At 45.3% G+C, this 25444-nt stretch overlaps 2 protein-coding genes and 1 long non-coding RNA gene across 3 annotated transcripts in view; 1 reads left to right on the top strand and 2 right to left on the bottom strand.

Annotated features, from left to right (window-relative positions):
* Nucleotides 1-1185: 1185 nt before the first annotated feature.
* On the bottom strand, nt 1186-20963 carry mge (translocase of outer mitochondrial membrane 22 homolog mge). The gene is made up of 4 exons (XM_075702651.1): nt 20586-20963; nt 12074-12313; nt 9141-9223; nt 1186-5354 (listed from the first exon to the last, which is right to left on the bottom strand). Exons 1-4 carry the CDS (start codon nt 20742-20744, stop codon nt 5348-5350), a joined length of 489 nt encoding a protein of 162 aa, XP_075558766.1. The 5' UTR covers nt 20745-20963; the 3' UTR covers nt 1186-5347.
* A 371-nt stretch (nt 20964-21334) lies between these two features.
* The window catches only part of LOC142590488 (galactokinase-like), a 29179-nt gene continuing 25069 nt past the window's right edge, over nt 21335-25444 (top strand). Inside the window, exons 1-2 of the mRNA XM_075702649.1 lie at nt 21335-21986; nt 23918-24098. Coding sequence (XP_075558764.1) covers nt 21813-21986; nt 23918-24098 — 355 coding nt within the window. The 5' untranslated portion in view covers nt 21335-21812. The remainder of the gene's footprint in view (nt 21987-23917; nt 24099-25444) is intronic.
* The window catches only part of LOC142590490 (uncharacterized), a 35005-nt gene continuing 34278 nt past the window's right edge, over nt 24718-25444 (bottom strand). Inside the window, exon 2 of the long non-coding RNA XR_012830163.1 lies at nt 24718-24994. This is a non-coding gene — a long non-coding RNA (uncharacterized LOC142590490). The remainder of the gene's footprint in view (nt 24995-25444) is intronic.

Genomic DNA, 25444 nt, shown 5'->3' with positions numbered 1-25444 from the left:
GGAGACACATACTCTCTTGTCTAGGCCACTAGGCCTGACCCAACGCAACTTCGTCAGCAACCAAAGCTGCGCTTTGGTGCCGAACGAGTAGAAATAGTGGTAACTTAGTTCACGGTCATGTTTGCAGCAGAGCGCGCGCAGCTCATGTCTGAAAAATGTAGTTGCATACGAAACTTTTGTTGCCATTTTGCATTGGCTTTCGGTCCAGGTGAGTGCTGCGGGCTAGGGCAAAAAATGAAGGTTTGAAAAATCGATCACTAAACATGTTTGACATTTTGGCTTTGATACTTTCAGCCATATGGAAACAAAAATTCTATTTGTTATAACTGTCACAGCACCAGGTTCCCCATTTTCGATTTTGCTATATGTAGCAAAATACTTATTGCAATGAAGAATAGCTAACAAACTATTTTATTATACCCCAAAATTTTTTATATCCACTTTAGTCAAATTTCTGCTATATTCCGGACAAAGTTCACCAAGGTAGTAGAGCTTCATTTTTTTTTATAGAGAGTTACAAAACTGAATGGAGATGACAGCAGATGTTGACTCTCAATCAGTAGCTTGAGAATTTGTGGGCATCTATTGTGCAAAAACTGTGAGGTGACAGTGCTAAAGAAATTGTATGCTGGTCTATGTCGTCCTGGAAGTAGGATATGGTGTCCAAAAACAAGTTTAATTGCTCCAAGCACTTGAAAAGCGGTTAAATGTAGTAGAGATAACAAGCAAGCTCTGTTTAGTGCAAAACTTGCACATAAAGTAATAGAACTTTATTTTAGCCTTTTCATTGATAAACATGACATAAGGCCAGTACTTACAGGAAAAATGGCGCCGTTATTTACGTTTCTGTGCCATAGTGCTGGTCTAGTATTGCTGACCAATAAGCCCAATGCATGAAGTTAGCCCCCACCCCCCATTACACGCAAACATACCTTAGTTATCAAGTCAACCAAAATGGCCATGTTTTTGTTCGCCATGCTTTTTCTTGCACATTTTTTCACTAAGCAATGAAGCTTTTCAATATTATTTATGCATTCCACAACATGAATGGGACCTCTCAATATTTGCACCAGCCCTCACAAGAGCATTCACAGAGCCTAGACAATTGTATGTTTGCTTGCCCCAACAAAATTAGCTACACGTCACATGATTCGAAGCTTTGACCACTACTGAGACACTACAAAACACTGTCAACAGTCATTTTTAATTTGAAGTTCTACAAAAACACAATGAACCACTAGCAATAAGTCATTGTTCAGGCACTCAATATGGACTTGCAAGAAGTCCAGGGCAACAAGGCTATATCTACAGCAACAAGATTGTCACACATCTACAATGCAATGACAAAACTACCACCTTTAAGTGTTCACTGCTCATCTGAACATCTGGCAAATGTTACCACAAAACTGAACAATGGGCCAGCACTGGCACACAAACACAACCTATCTCAAAGCTAACTGCTGGGCTTGTTGGTACTCACACGTGGAAAATATAGCAGCAATGTACAAAAAACAAATAAAAAAACACACTATGGTGTGCCACCTCCAACCAGTTTACTGCAGAAAAAGACATGCTTTCAAGCATTAGAATGATCTCCTTGAACAAATCGCTCTCACTCCATTTTTTTTGTTTGTCCAAGATTACTATTCTGTCTCTGCACACTTCTGTCACGAAGTCATCTTACGAGATCTACAAGCAGGGGTACCTGTCTGTCGCTCTTTTTATCCAGCTATAAAGAAATGTCCTTGCACGGTTACACCATACAAGTGATAGCTGGCCCCGTCAACATCTCCAAGTAGGCACAGGAGTCATCGGGGTAGGAAAACCTTCACAATTTATTGCAACAGCAATTATATGGACACTCCAGGTGCATTTCTCCCATTGCTGTGAGGTTCCATATACAGTTCAAGGACGATTAAATTGTTGCCGTGCGCCGTATGCTGTATGTGACAGTGAAAGCGTGCGAGGGTGCGCCAGCGGTCACGGCTCAATCTCGTGCACGCAAGCGAGGAGAGCGGGCAGGAAGCGTACCACCTTCCATCATGTGCAAGGCTCCGGGGGCGGAGGGTGCATCCTACTCTGGGCAGCCTGGCCAGACACGCTTGCCCACCTGGGTTGCTGTATCCTGAAAACCATCTGCGACAGACTCGGAGCCAGCCCGTGCGCTGTGTTTTCCTGGCTTAGTTCGCGTTGGCGTGAGATGCAGCACGAAGGTCAATTCGTTCGCTGCTGTTGCCGCGCTTCCTCACTCCGGCATTTTGACGGCACATTTCTGCGATCGTCGAGTGAAATGTGTTCACGTTTGCCTGTGCGTGACACCATGCTTGTTAATCTAGTTAGAATGCCTATGGTTACAAGCTTACATGGCTGATAAAACTAATATTCTTACTTCGTACAGCTGTCCACCAATTTGCTATTGCAACTGATGGCTTCGGCTTTCGGGCAGAACTGCAACGTTTTTAGACATTTCTGTGATGTAGTGCAGGAACGTTGCAGCTGCAGTGTCATGTTTGCTTTGCAGGTCTCAGATACTTTCTAGGCCCTTCCCTATATTGTAACAGGGAACAAACTTTCAACTATCTTCCTCTGGTTGGATAAGGTATAGACTCAGCAGGCCTGAATTGATGACTGTGGTAAGCAGCTGCACTGCAATGTACCCTTCACACGACCTAGCAAACACAGCCGTACAACGAACTAGCGACCAGCTGGCGTGCCCAGCAGTTGGCTCAAGCACCAGCAACTGCACGAAGTTATGAGCACTATACAGGAACTAAGAGATGGCCACATTTCCATACAATGCCAAGCTTGAGGCCATTGTAGCGCAAATAAAACACAAATACCATAACAGACATCAAAGGTGCTACCGCAGCAGCCAGCAGCAGTTGTGATGTCATATGGTCATTTTTATTTGTGCTACAATGGCTTCACAAAGTGCCAACCAACTAGCCCAAGAACAAGTTATTTTCAGACACCTCGGCTTGCTACGTGCAAATGCTGCAGCATGCTACCAAGACGAGAAGGTGCGAGAGACAATCAAATTTTATCAGAAAAGCAAAGGCAGCATGCATTGCCACACTTGAGCCATCACTGAAGACACTACCTCCTTGCTTCAAAAGCGAGAACCGAGAGAAAGGGGCTTCTAAAACTTCAAAGTATGTTCTTCCACAAAAGTTTCAGAAATAGAGCACTGTGGTCTTTGTCTCTGACCAAGTCATTTTTTTTTCTATGTACCATGTTTTGCATGTTTCTCTCAAGAATGCACGTCCTAACTGTGCACTTTTCAGTGTTGCTGGTGCAGCTCTATCCAGCACAGCCTTTACTGGGACTAATACAAATGTGCGTGGGGTTAACTGCCATTTTAACCATGCCACATGGCAGTTGCAGCCGTGCCAAATACTACTGTCTACCTTTCGCTTGATTAACTGTAGAATGCAGAGCCAAGTCACTTTCTGCTTTTACGAAACTTTTCAGCTAGACTTTAAAAAGAAAGGAGAACTTGTGGCATGACTGCAGGTGCTAGGAAAGCAGTGCTGAAAGTTGCACTTAGACTGCAGTGAATAAACTATAGGTGTTAAGCATGCGCTCTCATGCCTCTAAAGGGACACCATTGTCTCCAAGCGAGACACATATTATACTTGGCCACCCTTCCGCTTTTAGCTCCTTATAATATTTCTCCTTTTTAAACAAAGCTTTGCTTGCCGCTTTCCTCCACTTTGCTGGCTGCTATCTCGCATGATGGGTAGGCCTGGAGATTGCGCAGCAAACTGAGGTGACCTGGGACAACTAGCGCCATTATTTGCCAAGCGCAGATGCAAGATCCAACACGAACAAAATGAATAGGGGTGTGAGAATAGTAAATTCTGAGACCGAATCGAATGCTTTATGAATAAAAAAAGGTCATTTTCACCATTAGCATAAAACAATGTTCATAAATTAGTATCTTATTCATAATAACATTAAGCTTTCATCATTACATTGCAAGTAACAAAGCATTGTTTAATAAAGTACAAATGGAGCATGATGAGCAAATAAGCAGTTTATTTGTATACTCGGGACACACTGGTGTGTGCGAATGACAGCAGTTAGCCAGGAAAATCTGGCTCCCTGATCATCATAGCGTGCTCCACTATACAAAATCTTGTTTTGTCTACTACGTCAGCGGTAAGAAGTTTCTCGTACTCTTGCTCCAAATTTATGCTTCACTGCGCACAGCTGACGATTTCAAATATTCAAATACTATTCGTACTTACAAATAGCGACTATTTGATTTGAAGGCCAAAGCATGCGAGTGTGCATGAGACTAGGCAGAGCAGAAACATCTTCATTAATATGCGGCCAAGTGTGGTTAGAAAGTGCAAGTGCATGCAATGCTGTCAAGGCAAAGTGCAGCCCAGCTGAGTGGCAGTGATGACCACCGAGAAGTATGGTAGAATTTCACCCACAAGTGCGAAGTGGAACAGCACCATGCTGTAAGGAATGGCTTGGAGCACATATGCACAGGTTCCAAAACAATGCTGTCTCTTACAATTACAAAGAAAGTGTCGCTTAAACAGATTCCCCCGTAATGTAGGATCCACCTGTTTTTTTGCTCTAGACATGGAAAACCTACAGTTGGAAAGCACAGATGGCATTAACGAAGGTTCACATTCTACAGCCTTCCGCCACATTCCAGTGAAAGACACGTAAACACCCGTATATTGTGGTTGTAAAAAAAAAAAAAAAAAACTAGCTCAACGAAACGGTCAGTGCCATACGCCGTCCCACAAGGTACACAATATTCCAACAGATTAACGGAGCTTCTTGTGATATTTCAAATTTGTTTTCTGGGTGCACTTGAGCAATGATGCTTCACCCTTTTGCTACTGACATGATGCCCTCACGAAGTGAAAGACATTTCCAATTTTCGGCAAATAGTAGCTTCTTTTATTCAACCACCCTAAACTGCCACATCGGCGACTATCAGGCAGCCAGAGATGCCCCAACAGTGAACTGCCCAAAAACAACCTGTTTCAATGACAGTGTCAACAAGGCTAAAGGATGTATTTACACCTGAAACAGTAGCAGTGGCACTTACAAACTTCTTCCAGCCTTGGTGCCGCTGAGATGGACTAAAAAAAATACAAGAGAAGTAAAACACAGTCGCACTGCCTATCAAAAAAAAAAGAAAAGGAAGGAGGGGAGAAGGAAATGATGACAGTGCTGCATTTCAGATGTGCTCGGTGACTGAAGCGGTGCTTGGCAAATGTGTGAGAGCCAGTTCATTGGAAAGCACGTCTTCAACCTTGCACACTCCACCAAGAGCCACTTGTTTTTTTGTTGTCGCTGCTATCGGTTCTACAATGGGACTTTACCTCCTGCCAAAGAACAAGTACAAATAATGAGCACTCACCAGACATTGCTTAGGTGACAACACATTTTAAAAGAACTATTTAAATAATCATGCTAGCTCCTTTGTACAAAATGAACAGGGATGCACTACGAAATCAGTAGGCACTGGAGGTCTTCAATGGCATCAAACTCATTAATTTGGACATATTTGGCTGCATGATGCTTACTTCTGACAACTCTCAAAGCACGGTGAGTGCTGTAAATGTGCGACGCAAAAGAGGCCAATTGAAACAAAGTAGCAGAGTCTGTAATGGCATAGTCATAATCATAAACCGTACAGGAACAACAAAAACGCCGAACGCTTCGTGTCTATTCGTGTGTTTACACATGTACCACCATACATGGCACCAGATTGGCCATTTGTGCCTTCAGAAATGTGTAGCTGCCACCTCTGACTGCGTCAATAACTCCCATAGTGTTGTCAGCAGGGGTATCAGAAAGCAGTAGTTTCGTTTTGCAAGGAAGTTTCAAAACACAAGGTTTATTCTTGGCAAGCAAAGCAACAAGTTCAGGTCCACCTTGCACTAGAAGCCACCAGGCACACAATCAGAATCGTTTTTAATGCACCTCTTCTTCATTGCATGCCTGAACTTTTCTGCTCTGGCATGCTCCTTGTCAGATGCCACTAACCAATGCTAGTCCTTCTCGGCACACATTTGAGCAGCCGTACTGCCTTGGTTCAAGACGAGCTCCCTCAGGATAGCCTCAGTGGCACATTCTTTTGCGACATTCAACGTGGTGACTGCTTCAGCTACAGCAGAAGCCCTCGTTTGCAGTTTGGGTTTTACCTCGCTGCCAGCCAACAACTTTCACTCGGAGAGGCTTGTATATGCGTCTATATGCTGTGTACGCTGCCAGGAGGGCTTCTACAAATATTCTGGAAGGTTGTAACAATGCTTAGGTGGAGCCTGCTGCCTTGCCATAGCCTTGTTATACACACACCATGATTTTTCCCCCTTTGGGCACGGCGAGTAATTCGACATTTCATCAGTGGATGGCACATGGTAGTAAGTAGCAGGACAGCATTATCAATCTGATCAATGCGCCCTTGGTGCTCCTTGAGTGCCCAGCCATATTACAGTATAACCTTGCTTATACATATTGGAAAAAGACGCGAGAAAGAAACTTACTAACCGGGAAAACGTAAAATCCGAAGTAACTAAAGAAATGTGACATACTCAACTATTGATGACATCTACTGTAATGCGAAGCATTGCGCTGATCCTTGCAGCACGAGACCCCGACACACGTCGAGCTAGTGGCGCTCCGGCAGTCCACGAGGCATTTTGTTGTTTTCCTATTGTGTGGTGTTTTAAGAGGGAGACAGGAAACCAAGACAAAATCGAGCCGGTGGGCAACGCCTGGTGCCGCCAAAGCGAAACGTGATGCCCACATCGTGCCCCCTGCAGCAGGGAACGGTGGCGTGTTTGAATTATCTTCTACTAAAAGCATGCAGTATGCTGCCAATGGCACTACGCATCACACGTTGTAAAACGGTTAGGTGAAGGTGCTTATCGCAATAGGTTTGGCGGTGATAGCTGTGAATGCGGTGCACAACAACTCGGGCGAAGATTTGCTGATACTGGAATAAGAAACTGCGCACGCCGTCGTTTCCATGTGAGACGGACTGCTATATACTGTACTCAATTGCGCGCACCTCGAGCCTTTTCTTATTCACATGGGACCTAGCATTAAGAAAACATATACAATCACATTCTGCAGCAGAGAACAGTGGCGCATTTGGTTTATCGCCAATTAAAATCACACGCTACCCTTCCGACAGACCCACATGCTGTGAAAACAGATATGCGAAGATGCTTATCGCGATAGAATTGGTGGCGATAGCTGTGAATGCCGCGTGCGACGACCCCGGAGAAGGTTTGCTGGTACTGAAATGAGCAACTGAGTGCGTGCTGGTGTTTTCCCGTGAGGCGGGTGGGCGAGTATTGTGGTGAAGCTGTCGTGGCGGGCAGCTATATACTGTTCTCAATAGCGCACGCCTCACGCATTTTCTTTTTTACAAGGGATCTAGCGGCCGGAAAACGTATCATGTGATCACAGTTTGGTGACCTACTGAACAAAATGGTGCTGAAAAATTGTGTTTTGCGGAAACGTATGAGCCAGTAAAAAACAAGCGCAACATTATTGGGCCATTTTTATGTTATCAATTGCAAACAAGTTGGCGCCGGGAAAATGTACGTAATGGAAATGTATTGACGAAATTCTACTGTAATTGGCGATCTTTGTCCCAAATTCCCTTTGCCCCAGAGGCTTGGCCAGCTTTCTCCTTGTGCTTCTGCAGAAGACTTCAAAGTGCGGTGCCCATTCGTCTGTGCACATTATTTATACAATCTTCCTTTTATTGCAGTGGAATTGCATGGACACTCCAGGCGCATTTCTGCCATCGCTGTGATGTTTCGTATAAAGTCATAGTACGATAACACCGTCGTCGCGCACCCTATGCTGAATGTACAAGTGAAAACGTGCGAGGGGAGCCGACGGTCGCGGCTCGATTTCACCTGTGCAAAAGGGAGGCGAGCAGGGAGGAAGCGGCATTCTACTCAAGCTACAACTGCGTATGTGGCGGCTGCGCGCGGTCGCATCTTGAGAGCAATCTGCGTTGGGGGCAGAGTCTAGGTGTGTCGAGGGCTCGTACCTTTGCGCGTGCTGCGTGTTCTTGGCAATCAGCTTGCGCTGATGCGATAGACAGCACGGTCACTTTGCTCGCTGCTGCTGCCGCACTTGCTCATTCCAGCATTTTGACAGCGAGTGTCCGCAGTCATCAAGTGTTACGCGCTCATGTTTGCTGTGCACTCTGACACCACGCTTGTTAATTTAGTTAACAAGCAAAAGTTTACAAGTTGATACAGCCAATAAAAGTGCTATCCTTACTTTGTATGGCTGTCTGCTAATTTGCTGTCACAATCAGTACCTTTCTCTTTTTTGAAGACGCATAACTTCATGGTTGTCAGACACAGAAGCATTTTACCGCTAAAGACGGACCGCAGAGGAATCCAGCTTTCGAACAATTTAAAAATGGCCACACTGCAGGGTACAGGAAGCGCTAACGAAGGCATAGAATTTGCCACTTTTTGAGGTGCATTTGCAAGCGAGAACATTCATGAGGCTGGCTACTAAGTCGATTTTTTGGCTATTTCATTGGTCTAGAAGACCCACGACAAGTTCTGGGATGGTATTGTTGGTAAATCGATCTTAGAACTTTCATAAGATTTCACACGACTCAATTACGGACACATCAGTGTATAAGGGCCATAGTGTTTGCTTGGCTCTGTGGGAGGGTTGCTGCTGCCCGTAGATGCTCCAAGTGCTTTGTACCGAGTCGCACGAAATTTCGCAAAAGTTACATACCGAAAATAATGCTCCTGATATAATGAGCTTTTGTGAAGAAGTTAGTGGTTACTGGCACCATTTTGGAAAGGCTCTGTGTGGTCTACACGTGACCAAGGGCTTATTTTCTGAATTTGCTTATCCCAAATTTTTTTTTTTGGTTTTCATGATGTTGAGTTAACGGCGTTTTACTGTAATTTGGCACCACCATCTGGCTAGCTAAACATGCATTATTTGGTAGCATGGAACACCAATCCTTATGGCAAAAAATTTTTTTTCGATTTCTTTAAGGCCCTGTCATCCTGGCTGTATAAAATTTGGCTGCCAAAGGATGTTTAACTGCCATTTGCAGGAGCCTCTCACTACTTGCAGAACAGCACACACGTGCTGCCAGCCTTCCTTACCGTTGCTGTGGTCCGGGGGCCATTGGAGGCATCATGCCAGGAGGTGCACCACCAGACACAGCTGCACTTGGACCCAGTAAAATCTGTGAGACAAGACAAAAACAGCCAGTGTGTGTCGGTACTACTCGTTTAAAAATGGCAGCAGATATTACCTAGGCCAGCACACCCACTCACCAGAACACCTGGCTCACACACATCTCACACTCCTGAGATATGTATAAGTTAATGAGACATGATTAATCAACGTCACCAAGGCCCAGATGGTTCTCTATGTTGGTTCTCTAGCTCTGTTCTCTATGGAATTCGCACAATGAAACAACAGATGGTTGCCTAAATACTGCAACAAATATTCGTCATCAGGCACTTAACTCCTTCATTAAACTTCATCTTTATTTTTTTTTTTTTCCTTCCTCCAGGGTTTGGCACGTCTGCTTGGTTGGTTTCCGAGCAGAGTGAGCCCCCCCCCAATACAGAAAACAATGTAATATAAACTCGGCTTATCCCAGAGACAGGATAACCCACAAGGTCACCTAGGTGGGGAACTGTGGGCCCTGGCTGAGTATATGTACACAGTAAACCCACATTACCTCGAGCTCTGATATCTCGGCATATTGGTTAAATTGAAATTTTTTCCTGGCTCGGTGTAAACTCCATACATTTGCCAGCTTTTATCTCAAAATACTCTCATGCTGCACTCCGGATACCTTGAAATAGTGGCTGCAAAAGTGTCAAGAGAAGGTCCCTACCTAAAGGTTTGCATACTTTCTGCACCACTGCGATATCACCAAAAAAGTGACAGGACCGCGAGTTAGTAGCAAACGGACCTTTCCAGAAATGCGCACGCACCATCAGCGACAGCCGCAAGGCATTACAGGCAGTGGGAGCATTGGCCACCCGAGAGTCGCCCGAGAGCCTCATCTGCAGCGTGGAAGCTGTGTGTGGCCCAATACTGCGTGTTCCCCCACAATGCCTTATACCTAACCACCAGCGGCAGTCACTGATGGTGCATGCAAAATGCTGGAAAAGTGCATTCCGCTTGATTCTATGCCCCTCACACCGCTGCAAACTCACTGACAATACCATACAGGTTTGGCTGAGCACCACTCAATCAGCTTTGTAAGTGAAGCGAGGGAAGTGAGCTTCAATCCACTGCCGCCATGAGTGTTGGGCACAGGCGCACCAGCATTCCCGCTAGGTGGTTCTGTGGAAACTGCAGTGTCAGCATGACACGACAACTCGTGTGATAACGGAAACCCAACAACGCACGCCTGATAAGTCCTGCGTGCTCTCGCGTAAACAATGCTCCAAACTGCATGCGTGAACACGTCTATCCGATTCGATCCAGGTGCCTTCCGGTGGCTAATTGGTAATTGGTCACATCTTCACACCTGCTTTCACACTTTCCATACATGCTAGGGTGGTATTCTCAGGCGATCACTTTCAAAGATAGTGTGAAGTTCACAAGACTTGGCAATGGACACAACGAATGGGCCCAACCTGTTACAAAATTGTGGGGCATATAACCATGGTCCTACTGTACTGCAAGATTTGCACGTAGATGGCAGTGTCAAAGCAGTGCAAACAGCTTACACTGGAGCGACTTTCCCAATATTTCCCGCGGCTAGGCTTTGGGCACACCAGTGCCTGCATGCAACAGTTTGCTTGGCTCTGCAAGGATAGCTGCTGCCTGTAGTAGTTGGCCAACGTGTCGAGTGCCGAGTCGCACGGTATCTCACAAAAGTGATCTGCTAAGATGACCTCTCCTGGCTTATTGAGCTTTTGTGAGAAATTTACCTTTTACTGGTGCCTATTTCAACAAGCTCTATGTGGTATAGGCACAGCCAGGGTCTTATATTTTTGTCAATTCACTTATCTGGAAATTTTCCCAAGCTGTAACAATTTCAATTTAATGGGGCTTTACTGTTCCTCCTTGGTGCACCATTTAATTCTGCTCACTGAAAATTTACTTTCATCGCATTTCACACATATTCAGAAACATGATAAACACAGAGCTGTAGAATGAATGAGCAATTTTCATTTCTTCAGTGAGTCATGACAAGTTTACAGAATGTGGGCTCCATGCTAAGACTTTCTGCAGGAACGGCAGATATGATAACATTAACTACTTCATGCCTCGCATACTCCTAAACAACCTATCCAACATTTTGAATAATACACGTGATGTAAAAAGATCATAAAACACAATGAAAGGAGTGAACCCGCAACATGATGACATAAGGATACAGTCTTGACACCCAGTGGTCTATCTTCCAACTCATCTAAAACACTACATATATTGTTTAAATTTGCAACGCAGGTCCAACCAGAATTGTTCCAAGGCACATGCTACACATTTTAAATAGCATCATTATTGTCATCAGTGAGCTTTTCCTTTCGATGCACCTTCTCCGTCTCCCAAGTACTGAGCGACCCCAATGCTGCTTAGCTTCGGAGATCTGAATAGAGTCGGCGTATTCAGCATGGTATGGCCAATGGCTTAATGCACAATCTCGACATGCGCAATTATGCACAGTGCACGTAAAGATGCTGTGTATGAGATGCAAGAACCCACATTCTGATACTGTCTTGCATGTGACTGAAGCACACAACCCAAGGTAGTCAAAATTAATAGTGAGCCCTCCAATACAGTATTCTTCACAATTCACTTTGCTGTTCCTGGCTGTTAAACTCACAATTAAAATTTTAAATGTCAGAAGGACTCCGTATCACTGCAAACACAGTCTGAGCATGATAAGAACCAGCTGAATGCACGACTATTGTGCGATGGCCACATGAAAATCACTTTCCTTCATGAGGTTACCTTTGGCAAAACATATTTCAGGACACACAGGCCAATTCGCAGCCTTAATTGCAGCTGAAATGCATTCTTTCACACAGGTGCCATTGAAATGCGTTGGGCGATGCATGCTTGCCTGGCGCTGCTGTTGCCGGCTCATCTCCTCCACCTGCAGCCGCTCCAGCTCAAAGATGACGGGCGCAAAGAGGATGGCGGACGAGGAGAAGATGATCCAGAAGGCCGAGCGGCCGAAGCCGAACAGGCCCTTGGCAGAACTCAAGGAGAAGTGGGCCAGGTCATACACCCCCCGACGTAGCTTTGGGGGGAACATCTCTGTCAGGCCCAACAGCCGCTCATATAGGGTCTCGTCCAGATCCTGCCACCACAAACGCACAGGGAACAGAAGCATCGAAGATCAGTTTTCCACAAATCCACAGGATGGATTAAGTTTGCAAGTTGGGTCTTACACCAAAAAACTTAAAACCTTTGCTTTTTCAAGTAATGTAGCTGAAAACACGCAATTGTGTCTATGAGGTCCGATTTCATTTATCTCATTTGGTTCTGACTTTATGGAAGATTCCTCTAGCGAAGTTTTCAGAATTACAGTATTTGCAAAAAAATTAAGAAATTTGATACGTGATCTCACAGCCTGTTCTAGAGCAAACAAACCAATAAGGTTGGTCTTATCAGATTTCTTGAGTCATGCCGAAGCCCTTGTTAACCCGTCTAGCAAAATACAAGAAAGTGATCATTCGCACATTTCCCAGTAAATAAAGGAAACAGATAGAATTACAACCAAATGATGCACACAAAGACGGATGTAATATTTGAAACCATATAAAATTTCATACTATGTATTCAGCCCCGGAAGTTGGAAAAGCAAATATTTTATTTATGGTCTAAAACCCTGTTGCTCTTTTTAGAGAGAATTTGTCGCCCCAGCACAAAGCTACAAGCCGTAAAGCTTACTTTTAGCTTAGTCTATGGTGAGTAATAATTTCTCTTTTTCAAGCAACAGAAGTGAAGAGCACATCACATCCAGAACATGTCGTGAATGTAGCACTTCCTGTTGAAAAACACAGAACATACTTAAAGGGCCCCTCACCAGGCTCCATTCCAAATATTTATTATCACTGGAAGTTGTAAAACGCTGTCTGAGGAGCATTTTACCAAAGCAATTTCTTCCAATCGGTACATTATCTGATGAGATAGAATGAATAAATTACCTGTCCTGCTACCATGCTGCCAGTATCACTGCCAAAGAAGACACCCTCTCACTCTGTCTGGACTAACATCCACAAGCATTTCGTTTCCCTGCCTTCTCCCCTACGCGAGCAGAGGGATTGCATCATGTTCACACGTCGAGCCCCGCCTCTATTTTCTTTTCTTCCTGTCTTACTGCATGGCCTATTTACAGCGGCAGCATTGCACCCTCTGCATTGGGTGAATAACCAAAGTCCCATGTCATGGTGGGTGACGTAGCTAGCAGTATGTCACAGCATTTGTGTGTGTGACATTGACGTGCTGGCTTGGAGCGGAGATTCCTCAAGAGGGATGGTGCGCAGCGTATTGTTTGAAATCTCGGTTGTTTTCGCAGACGCAGCACTGTAATAATTCGCGGTCCCAATCGTCATCACACAATCTATGTGCTGAACTTGTCTGCTTTGAACGCCTTTTAACCCTTGACGCCTGTTGTCGCGAGTTCGCGACGCACCAGATAAGTGCAGCCTAGCTCCTGAGAATGCATTTTCTGGCTGAAGTGCTGATTGCCATGCATTCATGACGAACAATTTTTTCCAGCGCTAACGTGTGGTGCCATCCTGTAGCAATAGCTGGAGGCTGGCCACCACTGTTTAGAGTAGTGATTGATCTGGTGCTCAAACGTGCAATGGCAACCATTTTCTGCAGGCTTTGTGAACACAAAGACTGTTAGTTTATGCTTCCTAAATTTTATTTCTATTGGTTACATCCCACAGATTGCAATGGGTATGTAGCGCACTTGAGAATGCTGGTAGTTTCTGCATTACCGCTTTAGCTACGGTATGTCATGAATTCAAAACATTTGGCATTTGTGGCATTCAATGGTAGAAGCAACATGTTGTCCAAGGACCTGGAAAGTGCTTTGTTTCTTTTGCAGCGACAGCTGCCTAAGAAGGATAAGGAGTCATGGTTGTGTTAAGTCTGCCTGTAGCCAGTGATAAAGCCAAGAATATTTTTTAAGGGGCAGGGCCGTGGTTGGGGGGCGAGGCAGGCGGGTATTGTCACTGCAGCAGAACTGATAGTTGGGTGAGTTGGTAAGTATTCATGGTGAAATTTGTAGCTTCCTTGTCTATTGCGCGAGCTACAAATTTCACCATGAATACTTATCAACTCCCCCAACTACCAGTTCGGAGCGCTCGTGTGTGCACCTTCTCTGCGTCCTTGTCTAATGTGCGCGCTACATATTTCACCATGGGTACTGTCACACGTCATTTTATGCCCGGTATCCCTGGTACATATAAATTTCAGGAGAGGGGAGGGGGAGGACATGTGCCCAGACATATGCCCAAACAAGGAAAGGCTAAGTCAAGTTGAAATCTCCCACAATTTTTTTTTTTCTGCCATGCCTTTAAGGACTTACGTGATTTCGAGGTTAAGAGCTGAGAGTTAACATCCGAGAGTTAAGGACTTCCGAGAACCCAACATAGCACATTCAAGGACATTAGCAGCTGAATTTTTTGACAGCTAGGCAAAAAAAAAGAAAAGAAACAGAATTTAACAACAAGCACAGCTATGTTTTTTCAAATTGCATAAACAATCAAACTAACAAAAAGCATGAGGCCAAATTATGAAACCTTCCTTTTCCTTGGGCCACTTTCTAACCTTTTGCAAGGAGTCCTTCATACTTTCTTACCCCAAAGGATGCGCGAAGGAAGCAAGTTTCTTCTGAAAGCTCTCTCCAACAATATTTATGAAAGAAATTTGTTTGTAAGGTACAGATTCCATGCACCTGGGTTCAAGAGCAGTCATCGTAAGTCTCATGCAAATGGCTTTATTCAGCAAAATAATGTTGCTTCATCAAATTGTTTTCTTTCTGTGAAATAGTTATTGTGAAAACATGCAAGCTCTTTCCTTTTGTTCAGTGCTGATGCACATAAGGACTTCCTTGCTGAGGGCAGCACAGCAGCACCTATCAAAGGGGTGAAGGTCACTTCGGATATACCGACTTGTCTTGCATTGTTTTAGCCCTTCGTTCCCTACTGATAATTTGCATTTGCTTTAAATTTCTGTCACGATGCTCTGACAGCAAGGTAATGGTGACAGTTAAGCCTTACAGATCCGTTTCCGTTCTCAATCTTTTTATGGTGTACGCATAACGAGAGAGGCACTACTAGCTGAAGCAGGCCTCGTGATTCAGCGGCACAGGCACATGAAGCAAGCAATACCTGTCTGTCTCTGACACCGTGGACATAAAAGATTGTTTGCACTTTGAACTACACATAGAGGGCACTACCGCCTGCTGAAGCACGCAGCCTTCTTTTTTCTTCTCACCTGCCAGCCGACCAGAAAAAGTTATTGCACATGTACAGACAAGCGTCACATGAGCAAGCATTGTCAAGAAGCTCGTCCAGTGAAAGAGGATGAAAGGCATTATGAAGGTATCTTCAGGGATGCCTTACAGTAAGAGCGCCTCAGAAAGTAAACTTTCAGAATTGACATAAGGCAGCCTAACGACAATGGAGGCTTCCTAACAAAGGTAAGGCAGGTTTCAGAATTTGGACTGTAGACATGAAATACTTGCAAGCCACCACCACAAACCACCATGAAGCCGATAACTACATCCGATAGCCTGAACTTTTGAACTGTACAGACAAAGAAACCATGCTTCCAATCAAAATTTGCTGCACTTAAGCACAAGAGAAATACAAAGATTCTTGTAGAATTTCATATCAGCCAGAGGTCCATAGCAAGACAAACAAAATGATACAGTGGTCCAACAACATTTCATCAATGTCTAAGAGTCCTGTTGTCGAAACATTGGCACTTCACAAAATTTAATGGCTTCGAACATCTATAAAATGGCACTTTGCTATTCAAGGGTTCCAAGAACTGCTAGAAATCCCTGGCGCAGTACTACCCCTTGATTGCCAGTACTGTCTCTGTCCAATGCTTTTTAGGTGTGTCTAAAGAAATAAAATTTTGGGGTTACATGTGTCGAAACCACAATATTATGAGGCATGCCATAGTGGAGTGCTCCACATGCATTTTGACCACCTGGGGTTCTTTAATGTGCACACAATGCACAGTACAATGGCATATCTTGCATTTGGCCTCCAATGAAGTGTGGCCACCATGGCCAGGACTGAACTGGCGACCTCGAGCTCAGTGGTGCAACGCCATAGCCACTGATCTACTGCTGCAGGTCTTTAGATGTGTTAGCCTTCTTGCTGCATGCGTTTACAATAGGTTAATTCACAAGTGCAGAAACAGGCAGGTGCTCAAGATACTTCTGGCAGTGATACAGCCAGTGGGGGAAGGGTGCTGAAAAGCCTGGTAGAAGCTGCTGCTTAGCACCAGCCTGCACTAGTATCAAGATTATGACAAGAACTAATGTACAGGAAAAGGCACAAAGGGTGTAGTGATGTAGCATGTGCACTAAAATGATGGCTCCTTGAGGAATGAACTGATGGTGTGGCACATGGGCTCCAGTGGGTGTCATTAAAACCATGACAACTATACAGCACTGGGACGGTCATTTTTCTAGCCACCGTATGACAAGGGACGAGTCCTTGGTTCACCACTTTCAGACATATCACTATCAGTGCGCGCTGATTGGCTGGCTTAGCAAAACTGGTTGAGATGAGTGGTTGGTTGAGCAAAAGCGCCCGAATTATACAATGCTCCCAGGATGCAGCAGGGTTCGAGCCCCACAGAAAGTTTGAAACAAGCTTCGTTCAACAGACCTGAGACTAGTGTTTCTCTTCCTAATGTGTTATTTGCTTAGTAAGCTTGAAAGTGCACACTCGACCAAAATAAGCCTGATAAGAGAAGACTTGAAATTACGCTAATTTAACACCAACCAAGTAGGTGCATTAGTTTGAACATAAAGTTTCTGAGCCCTTTCGTTTCCTTCATTTGGGGCGATTCCGGGAGGCTGCAGCTGCATCACACAGACAAAAATAACTATAATAATATTAATGCTCTTCAAAGGCAATGCACTTTAACTGCCACACATAACCGTGCAGTGCTTGTGCGTGGGCAGGCAGATCACCGGAGGAGGCCAAGCAACACTACAGAAGTGTCCAAGCAAAAACATATATATATATATATATATTAATTTAGCGGTTGTTGAAATAATAAATACTACTGTGTCTTCTTTGACATCCCTGAATGAGGTACCTCCGATTTGCCTTACGGCCCTGCATTATGATTGGCAGCAATGCTCCCAACGAGTGGTTCCCTGTTCCAACAGCAGCCAGAATGAGCCACAACTCAAGGTAGAGCCACACCTGCAGGCTCCTCTCAGTGCTGAGCTAGGCTTCATTTACTGGTAAAGCAGCAATTTCTGCAAGCATTTTCTGTGCCAGAAAGGCAAAGCATAAAACTGTGGAATGCTTACGAACTTCAAGACAACCAGCAGTCCTTCCCAATAACGGTAGGCATTAAAGTCAGCATCTGCGATTCGTGAATGGCATGCAAAGAATGATGCCACAATAAGCTCTAACAGAAAGTTCTTTGTGCAAACCTGCATCCACGTGGGCAACAGTCAACAGGCTGAAGCCAATTTGGAAGAAGCCAAGCAGCTACACGCGCTACCTTAGCTTAGAAACCTACTTGGAAGAAGCCAAGCGACCACGCAACCTACCTTACCTTTGAAACCTACAGTTAGAGACATGAAAAGTCATAACACTAAAATGACTGGAAGACCTAGAACTGAGAAGTGTGCATGAAATATTTCGTAGTGTCACGTACGCAGGACACACCTTACATGCCTGAAGAGCTGGCCAGCTGTTGCATGGTATTGGCTGCAGATGCCGGCAATGAATATGTGTTCTACACTGAAGACGTGATAGAGTACTTGCAGGCAACAAGACCGAAGGAAGACACAGAAATCAATGAGTTTCCACGAGGACATTCAACAACCTGCACGGTCCAAGACAGAAAAAAATGGGATGGTTAAACTGCGTGATTGTGACGTTTTTTTGTTGATCTTTTTTAAAGCAAATAGCTTTCTTTGGCTCCTTGACTCGTTTTCAGTCAGTGGTAGAACTTTCCCTACCGATACAACAGTGCCAATGCAAATGGTGCGTGCTGTTACGTAACTGAGTTGCGGGGCACATTTTTTAGTGGACCCCACAAAACACTAATTTACACAAACCAGTACAGCTCTCGGTGATATGTGTTGTCCACGTATACTACCACTACAGAGGTACTGGTTAACACCTCTGTTGAATTATGCAATGAAATAACAAGCACTACTTCAATATGATCACTCAAACAAATATGCACTGTCAAGCGCATTACTACTTTAATAAAGTTATTATACTTGTAAAAGCGTTCGGCTACTTATAATACCAACAATAATTAACGGTGGTTTCTTCACAATTTATTTTTTCTTGCATCCTTTCTTTTGCAAGACACATTGGGACATTATGCTGCAGTGACCTAGCCAAACTGTTTTCTCAATGCTGCTCCAAGCAAGTTGCTTCAGAATGACAGTCACACATGCTAGCAAAGGAAACAAGCCTTTACAAATGCAATGGTTGCTGCAACAAATGCAACGAGTTGCTGGACTGTCCTTGCGAATTTGACACAGAGCGAGTGTAAAAGAAATGCAAGGGGTTTCAAATGTCCTTCAAATGCGATCACATTCATGGCTATTTGTCTTGTACACACGAGCAACCCCAAGGCACAGGTCTCATGAATCGTGTGCAAAAAAGAAAAATTGGGCAGCTTCACCCAAAAGGCACATCATTGAAAGCGCTGAAGTTTCTCACACGGTGTTCTAATAATATGCAGCGCTGACAAGGTGATGCAACATAGCATACCAAGCAACTTCTGCAGCACAGCGGAAACAGCACCTCCGACGGCTATTTGGTATCTTCAACCGCCATAGACATCACACCTCTATGGTGTGCGAGACGAGATGCAAGGGAAACCATCAGTGTTTGTAACTTGAAGTGTACTGTTCATTCTGCTCAGACAACTGTATGCATCACGGTATGCTCAGCACACCACAGCTGTACAAAAGGAATGCTGGTGGGCAAGGTTCCGACAGGTGTTGCAGAAGTTGCGGGGATTTGTTTTGTTCTTTTCTTTTCCTGCAACAATGAATTTAATTTTTTACGAGTAATGCTGCAGGAAGGTGCATGTGCCAACAGAGGCCTCAGGAGAGCACCTGAGAAATTTAATAAAGCAGGTGGCGCAGGATCTCCAGTGTACTCAATGGCCAGCAGGGTGATCAAAGCTGAAACCCGGACTCGTGTGTTGGGGCTTGCCTATTGCACCATCTATATGGCTGCTGTCGTCAACCTGCTATCCACACCCCCCGTCCCCTCCCAAGAACTCTCTCGCAGGGGTTGCTGTGGTCATCAGGCACATCCAGAGGGGAACACTGCTGACCCCGTTCCTTCTCAGCCGATTACGAGACAATGGAGAGCCAGCATCGACACCTGCAACCTGATCCAGTGCAGCATCGGGCTGACCTGGGCCACATGCTGTGGCATTGCCCTGTTTACAGCACTGTTCAGACCAAAGTGCTCTCCAGCATACAACGGGCGCCACTGTCGACATCACTTTAGGCATGAGCGTGTCCAGCGTCATCTTCATTGCCAGAGCACACTAGGGAACTGTGGCGGACTCTGCTGTCGGTATTTCTGGACCCGGCGGCACCACCAGTGGGCGACCGACTGCGTGGCGACTCTATGCAAGACCGGATCCTCGCCACACTTGCTGCTTTAGATCCCACTCAAGAATGCGGAGATAGAGGACTCTGCCTCTCTTAACCCCCATCCCTTCTACACCGCAGCGCATAATAGCGTACATAAGTGGAATAAACGAGTTACCTACCAATCTCTAGTCTGAGCCTTGTCCGCCAGACTTTGTCGCACAACGCTCATGCCAGCAGTGGAAGCGAGAAATGTTGCCCTGGCTCCACTACAGAGCCCGGTGCGGGATGGCGCGTCCGCTTCGTGGATTCGTCATTTTCGAAAGAAGAGGCACTGCGCGTCTCTGAGGGCTTTCTAACCCTCCACGAGAGACAGAGGCGCTTACACCGTCGATAGCGGGACTGATTGCGCCTCGAGTGTATGTACATATAATTGCGCTCGATATAAAAAGAAGCAGCTACAGGTAATTAGATGTACATTCCTCGAACAAGGGCAGCCACCGGAATAAGCGCTACCGGCACTTCCGCAACAGATGAAACAGGCAATCATGTTTTCGCAGATAATGCATAGATTGTTAGATTCCACAAGGGCAAATAGCATCACTGGATACCGTAACGAGTTTGTTGAGGCATCGTTCGCGAATGAGCGCCTAGAAGTAAACGTTCGCAGGCATTAGAAATCACGGCAAAAGAGAGCTGAAAACGTAACCGGCGAATCGCGATTTCAACCAACAACGCCGTCTTTGCCAAGAGAAGCCACGCCGTCGGTAGGCGAACTCACGAGGTCGTCGACTTCCTCCACGCTGGCTGTGGCTTCGGTCGTGCTGCTCGTGGTTGGCACGGCGACGTCGAGGTCTCGCTTGGACATTTTGGGCGATGTTTCGCGACTCTCCGGCAAACTCATGGCGTCTATCCCGCTGTCCCCTTCGTCCGCTGGCATGCCCTCCGCCGCCGATCCAACCCGGCGAACGCAGTGTTCACGCGCGGAGGGTCAAAGTTCAAGCACTCGCGGAGATTACGCGACCGGCTGGCTTCGGCCTGGTGCCCGCAGGTCGGTCAACGGTTGAGAACGTGTTAGGACTACGCACAGAAGCAGCCGCAGTAACCACGCTTTTCGCTCTGTGACCGCTCGGTCCAGCAAGCGTGCACGAGGACCGAGCAAAAAAAGAAGACCCAAGTCAATCCAAGACGCGTCCAGCGCGAGCCATTCACGAAAGCGAAACTAGAGTGAGACCAAGCGAAACTTTGTGAATTCTTACACGCACATTAAGATTATAAAACAAATAATTTCTCTTTAACGATTACTTAACTTAGTTATAGACATAATATAATTGAATTATGTACACACAATCGCAATGACGATTTTCGTGCAATTCCTGAACAAATTAAGTCAAGGCATTCAAGACTTCAAGGCATGAAACCTGTGGAGAGCTGCATGAAGTTTCTGACAAAAACTTACAAAAAAACCGCGATGTCACCTGGCCGTCGTACCAGTTTTATGGTTGTTCGCGCGCAAATCAAATGTCAGTCTTGTCGATTCCGTTAGTAGCGTGGCTCGAAGCTCAATGCGAACGCGCAGTGAACGGCAGAACGATCCGTACTGCAGCTGCCGCTTTTTAACACAGGTTTTCAGCCTACGTGCCGTTTCACTTAAATGCAAGTTAGGCGTGCCGCACGTGTAGGGACTGTTCCATTGCGCAGTAGAAACAATGCGGATTTTGCGTTCGAAAAGCCCGGTACTGCCAGAGCTGATCCGCAACACAGCTGGAATGCCGGAGGTGCGCGCGCAAGAAGAAAAGAAAAGCCTTGGTCCCCTTTCTCTACGCGCTGCCTGTCGGCAGCTGTTCGTCGCGGGGCGAGCCTGATTACCGCGCTGCATGTCGAGTGGATGGGCGCCTCTTCTCAAGTGCTTGATCGCGAGCGAACGGAGATACGCGCGCAGCACGCGGTCTCGTTCTCACAGCGGGCGCGTGCCTGAAGACGGGCAAAATCTGTTTCAATCGGAGCGATGGCGGCAGAAGCGGCGTCCTCCTACCCGAGCGTTCCCCAGCTCGCGATGCATGCGCTGCGCAAATTTCGCTCGGAGTTCGGGGCGGACCCCGTGTACTACGGAAGCGCGCCAGGGCGCGTCAACCTGATCGGCGAGCACGTGGACTACTGCGGCGGTCTGGTCCTGCCATGCGTGAGTGCATGCCCGCACGCTCACGGTTTAATAATTGCTAGATATATTTCTCATCTTTCCGTGTCTGTTTTGGAGTCAGTCGCGCGAGCCGTACATACAGCTAGACAGCTTAAGCTAAGGTTTTTGTCCTCGATCGTTTCTGTCCGCCGATCTTTCTCTCTCCCTCTCCGGCATAGCAAAAAGCATAAACTTAGTACGCGGTAAATTTTTGACAAGTTTCGATCATGCTTCCGCACATTACTGTGGTTGCATATATACATGGTGCGCGGCTTCTCTTAATCTTGCTGGTTAGTGTTTCGGCTCGTTAGTATATATATCGCGGTTTTGAACGCATGCGATTCTACACACGTCTATTTGTCTGACATGCACCTAAATATAAAACATTGCATGTACCCTTTTCCAGAAATATACATATATGCAGCTGAGCTAAGTGCATATGTAACAACATAGTGAACTGCATGCATAATCTGCATGCTTTGTTCACAGGCATAATTCTGTATGCTGTAAAACTGTACATATAGAGCAGCTGCATCCATTAATACACCCTTTGGTATGGCTCATCTCATATATTCCCTTCATTGAGGTCTACTGCATATAGGTGCTTCAAGACGTTGATGAAAACTTGAGTGACTATAGTGCATGCAAAACAGTGCTGGCACTGCAGAGAATGTCCCTCCAAGTTGCTGCAGTAGATCTCTGCGTTTAACAGTACAGCAGCATTTGCAGCAAATATATAGCTGTTAATTCTGCAGTCCATGCTGAAACTCTCCAGCCATATGTGGCACTTGCTAGCTAAAGAAATTATGACCATCATCATGAAAATGATAATGAAGCACCTTTGTGAACAACTCTTAATATGCCACATTCCACACCAAAACCTGTTCAGTCATGTTTCATCTGCAACAAGAATTAAATCATGATCATGTCACCACAATGAAAATTAAACAGAAGGTCTCTTTCATTTGCCCACACAGCCTTAACTAGTTCAGCACTCTTTGTTTCAGCAGTAAGATGCGACAACGTCTCTGCATCCCCATTCATTTCACACAATGCAGCATATGTGCAAAGTTCACAGCATGAATCCCTGCTCTTGTGGGAGAGGTAGTACAAGGCTCAAGCAAGACAAGTTGATTGGAGCTTTGCAATAAAAGGGAACATCAAATGTGAGACATATACATTTCCCTTTGAAAACTTATGCTGCAGCCAACTGTGTTACGACACAGAAGGAAGCGTGCGCACTAAAAGCAGCAATAGCTCATGGGGCACCCTACTCGGCTTACAGCACAGTGCAGAACCTTAAGCCAGCAGTAACATGATACCCCGGTAAAATTTTTGTGCTGGTTTTCAAATTGTCTCAACTAGAATTAAAGGTTCTGAAGTGGTCTCATTTGAAAGCCAACTAGTATGCTACTGATTTAAACTGGTTCTATGCAGTAGAGAGATTTTATTCATAGAAAAGCCTTGTAGTAGAAAACTGCTAGTCTTCACCTGTGCAATGACACGAACTGGTCCCCATTTAGGAAAGTATGTTCAGGCCTGTGGTCAGCTGTCTGCTGCTGCAGTCATCCTGGCACAAACAGGCCTCTGTACTTGCTGGTCCTGACACCTGCTGGTCCTAATACCTACCAGTACCAGTACCCAATGGCAACTGGTTGTTAAACCACTTTGAGGGAAGCAAAAGAGTTGCAGTGAAGCACTGGCATGAGAAACCCCGCCTACGGCCTCTTGTCACAGTTCAAGCTTGAGAAAATGCTTTTTATCTGGTGCTTGGGATTGTCTCGTTTGCCAGGATGTTTCTATAACATTCTGTGATTGCCCCTGTAGCATAACTGTTCTTTACTGTCTACGATGTAGCTGATGAAAGGTGTGCCTATCTTCTCGAATATTTAAAGAGCCTTAAAATAGCCTCTCCTTTACGTTACTACTTGCAGGCAATGCCGATGTACACCGTGGTCGTTGGCTCCGCTGTCGTGGGAAGCACCACGTGCAACGTCCACAGTTTAAACTATCCTGAGCCGGCAAGCTTTCAGCTGCCATCAGAAGAGGCTCCTCTGAAACCAGGTGGACCATCGTGGAGTAATTATGTCCGGGGTGTTGTGGCTCATTTCCCAGGTGAGTTGGTTATTGCTGCAGAATGCATGAATCGTATAAAGTGCAACTGCATGAATTGTCAACTGTCCTGGCTTCTGGCCTGGTGCTGGGCACTCTTTGATTGTGCAGAGCTTCTGGTTCAGACCTGAGGAAGTGCAGTGCGACAGAAATCGTATCGGTAACTTGGTGGCATTTAAGATTATTCAGAAGACAGTGACCACAAAATAAAGCGGCGGTGGTGTTAACACCTTGTTAGCTATGTTCTCTCTTGTAGGCCAAATCAATAACTCTTGTTTTGTTCACAGTTAGCAAGAAAATGAAAAGGCATAAAAAAGAAATTGGCGGATTCTACGTGTATATGGAAATCCATGTTAGACAAAGATTTCATTGATGTTAATTCCTAAAAATGTGTTCACTTCTCCATCTGCTGTTCTTTGTGGCTAAACATTCTGGTCTCATTTTGTTCACATCACTTATTTCTCCACACTTGGCCACTTTCGTTGCTGACCGCTCACTTCTAAGTAGCCGAGTTGTTGCATTTTCTGCTGCTTACTTCATCACTTCTAGCCTCTTGTTCTGCTCTTCCCTATTCGGGCACCTACTCATTGGTATATACCCTTTCTGGGGAATGGGCCAGGAGGAAGAGGAGAAAAAGCTTTTATTTTCTATCGGATGTTAGAATCCTTTGAATTACTGGTTTCTTTCTTCTGCCAGTCAGCGTGAGGTGGTCGTAAGCCCTTTACTTTCGGCAATCTCCAAAGCCCGGTTGACAGACAAACAGTGGACTGCAGGATCCGAGCTGGATCCAGCAGTTCAATTGCAGGATGGGCCAAGAATGTTTCCACAGCCAGTACCTGGTGCCCCATACCTGGCGGCCCAAGTTGTGGCATAATCAGCAAGGCAGCAGCAGCCAGTGCCTGTAAATTATGGGGAGGAGGCAAATAAACCTGTGCTTTAAGAAAGTCTGATGAGACCCAGACAACTCGCACACATGTGTGACATATGTCCATCAATTTGACTAAAAATTGTATTCGCTTTGAATGCACATGAACTAGAGATAAAAGTGTGAGGTTGTAATTTCTATCTCATTTTCTGACAACCCATCTATGACTTTTTTCATCTTCGCAAACTCTTCTTTTTCTACAGCAGTATGCTCACATACAAAGAAAAAGCCATACATCAACATACATAGCTACATATGTGAGCATACTACTGTGGAAAAGACATGGGTTCCCCACAATATTAGGTGCGTCCAAATATTTGGATATTACGAACAAAGAATTGAATGTTATTCCAATAAAAATGTGAAACAAATGGGCAGTATTTATTTTTTTATTGTACCTATATGTTACAAATATAATGCAGTT

The sequence above is a fragment of the Dermacentor variabilis genome, chromosome 8, assembly GCF_050947875.1.
Source record: "Dermacentor variabilis isolate Ectoservices chromosome 8, ASM5094787v1, whole genome shotgun sequence".
In the NCBI taxonomy this organism is placed as follows: domain Eukaryota; kingdom Metazoa; phylum Arthropoda; class Arachnida; order Ixodida; family Ixodidae; genus Dermacentor; species Dermacentor variabilis.
The sequence above is the reverse complement of the archived record's forward strand: the minus strand, read 5'-3'. Positions and strand labels throughout refer to the sequence as shown.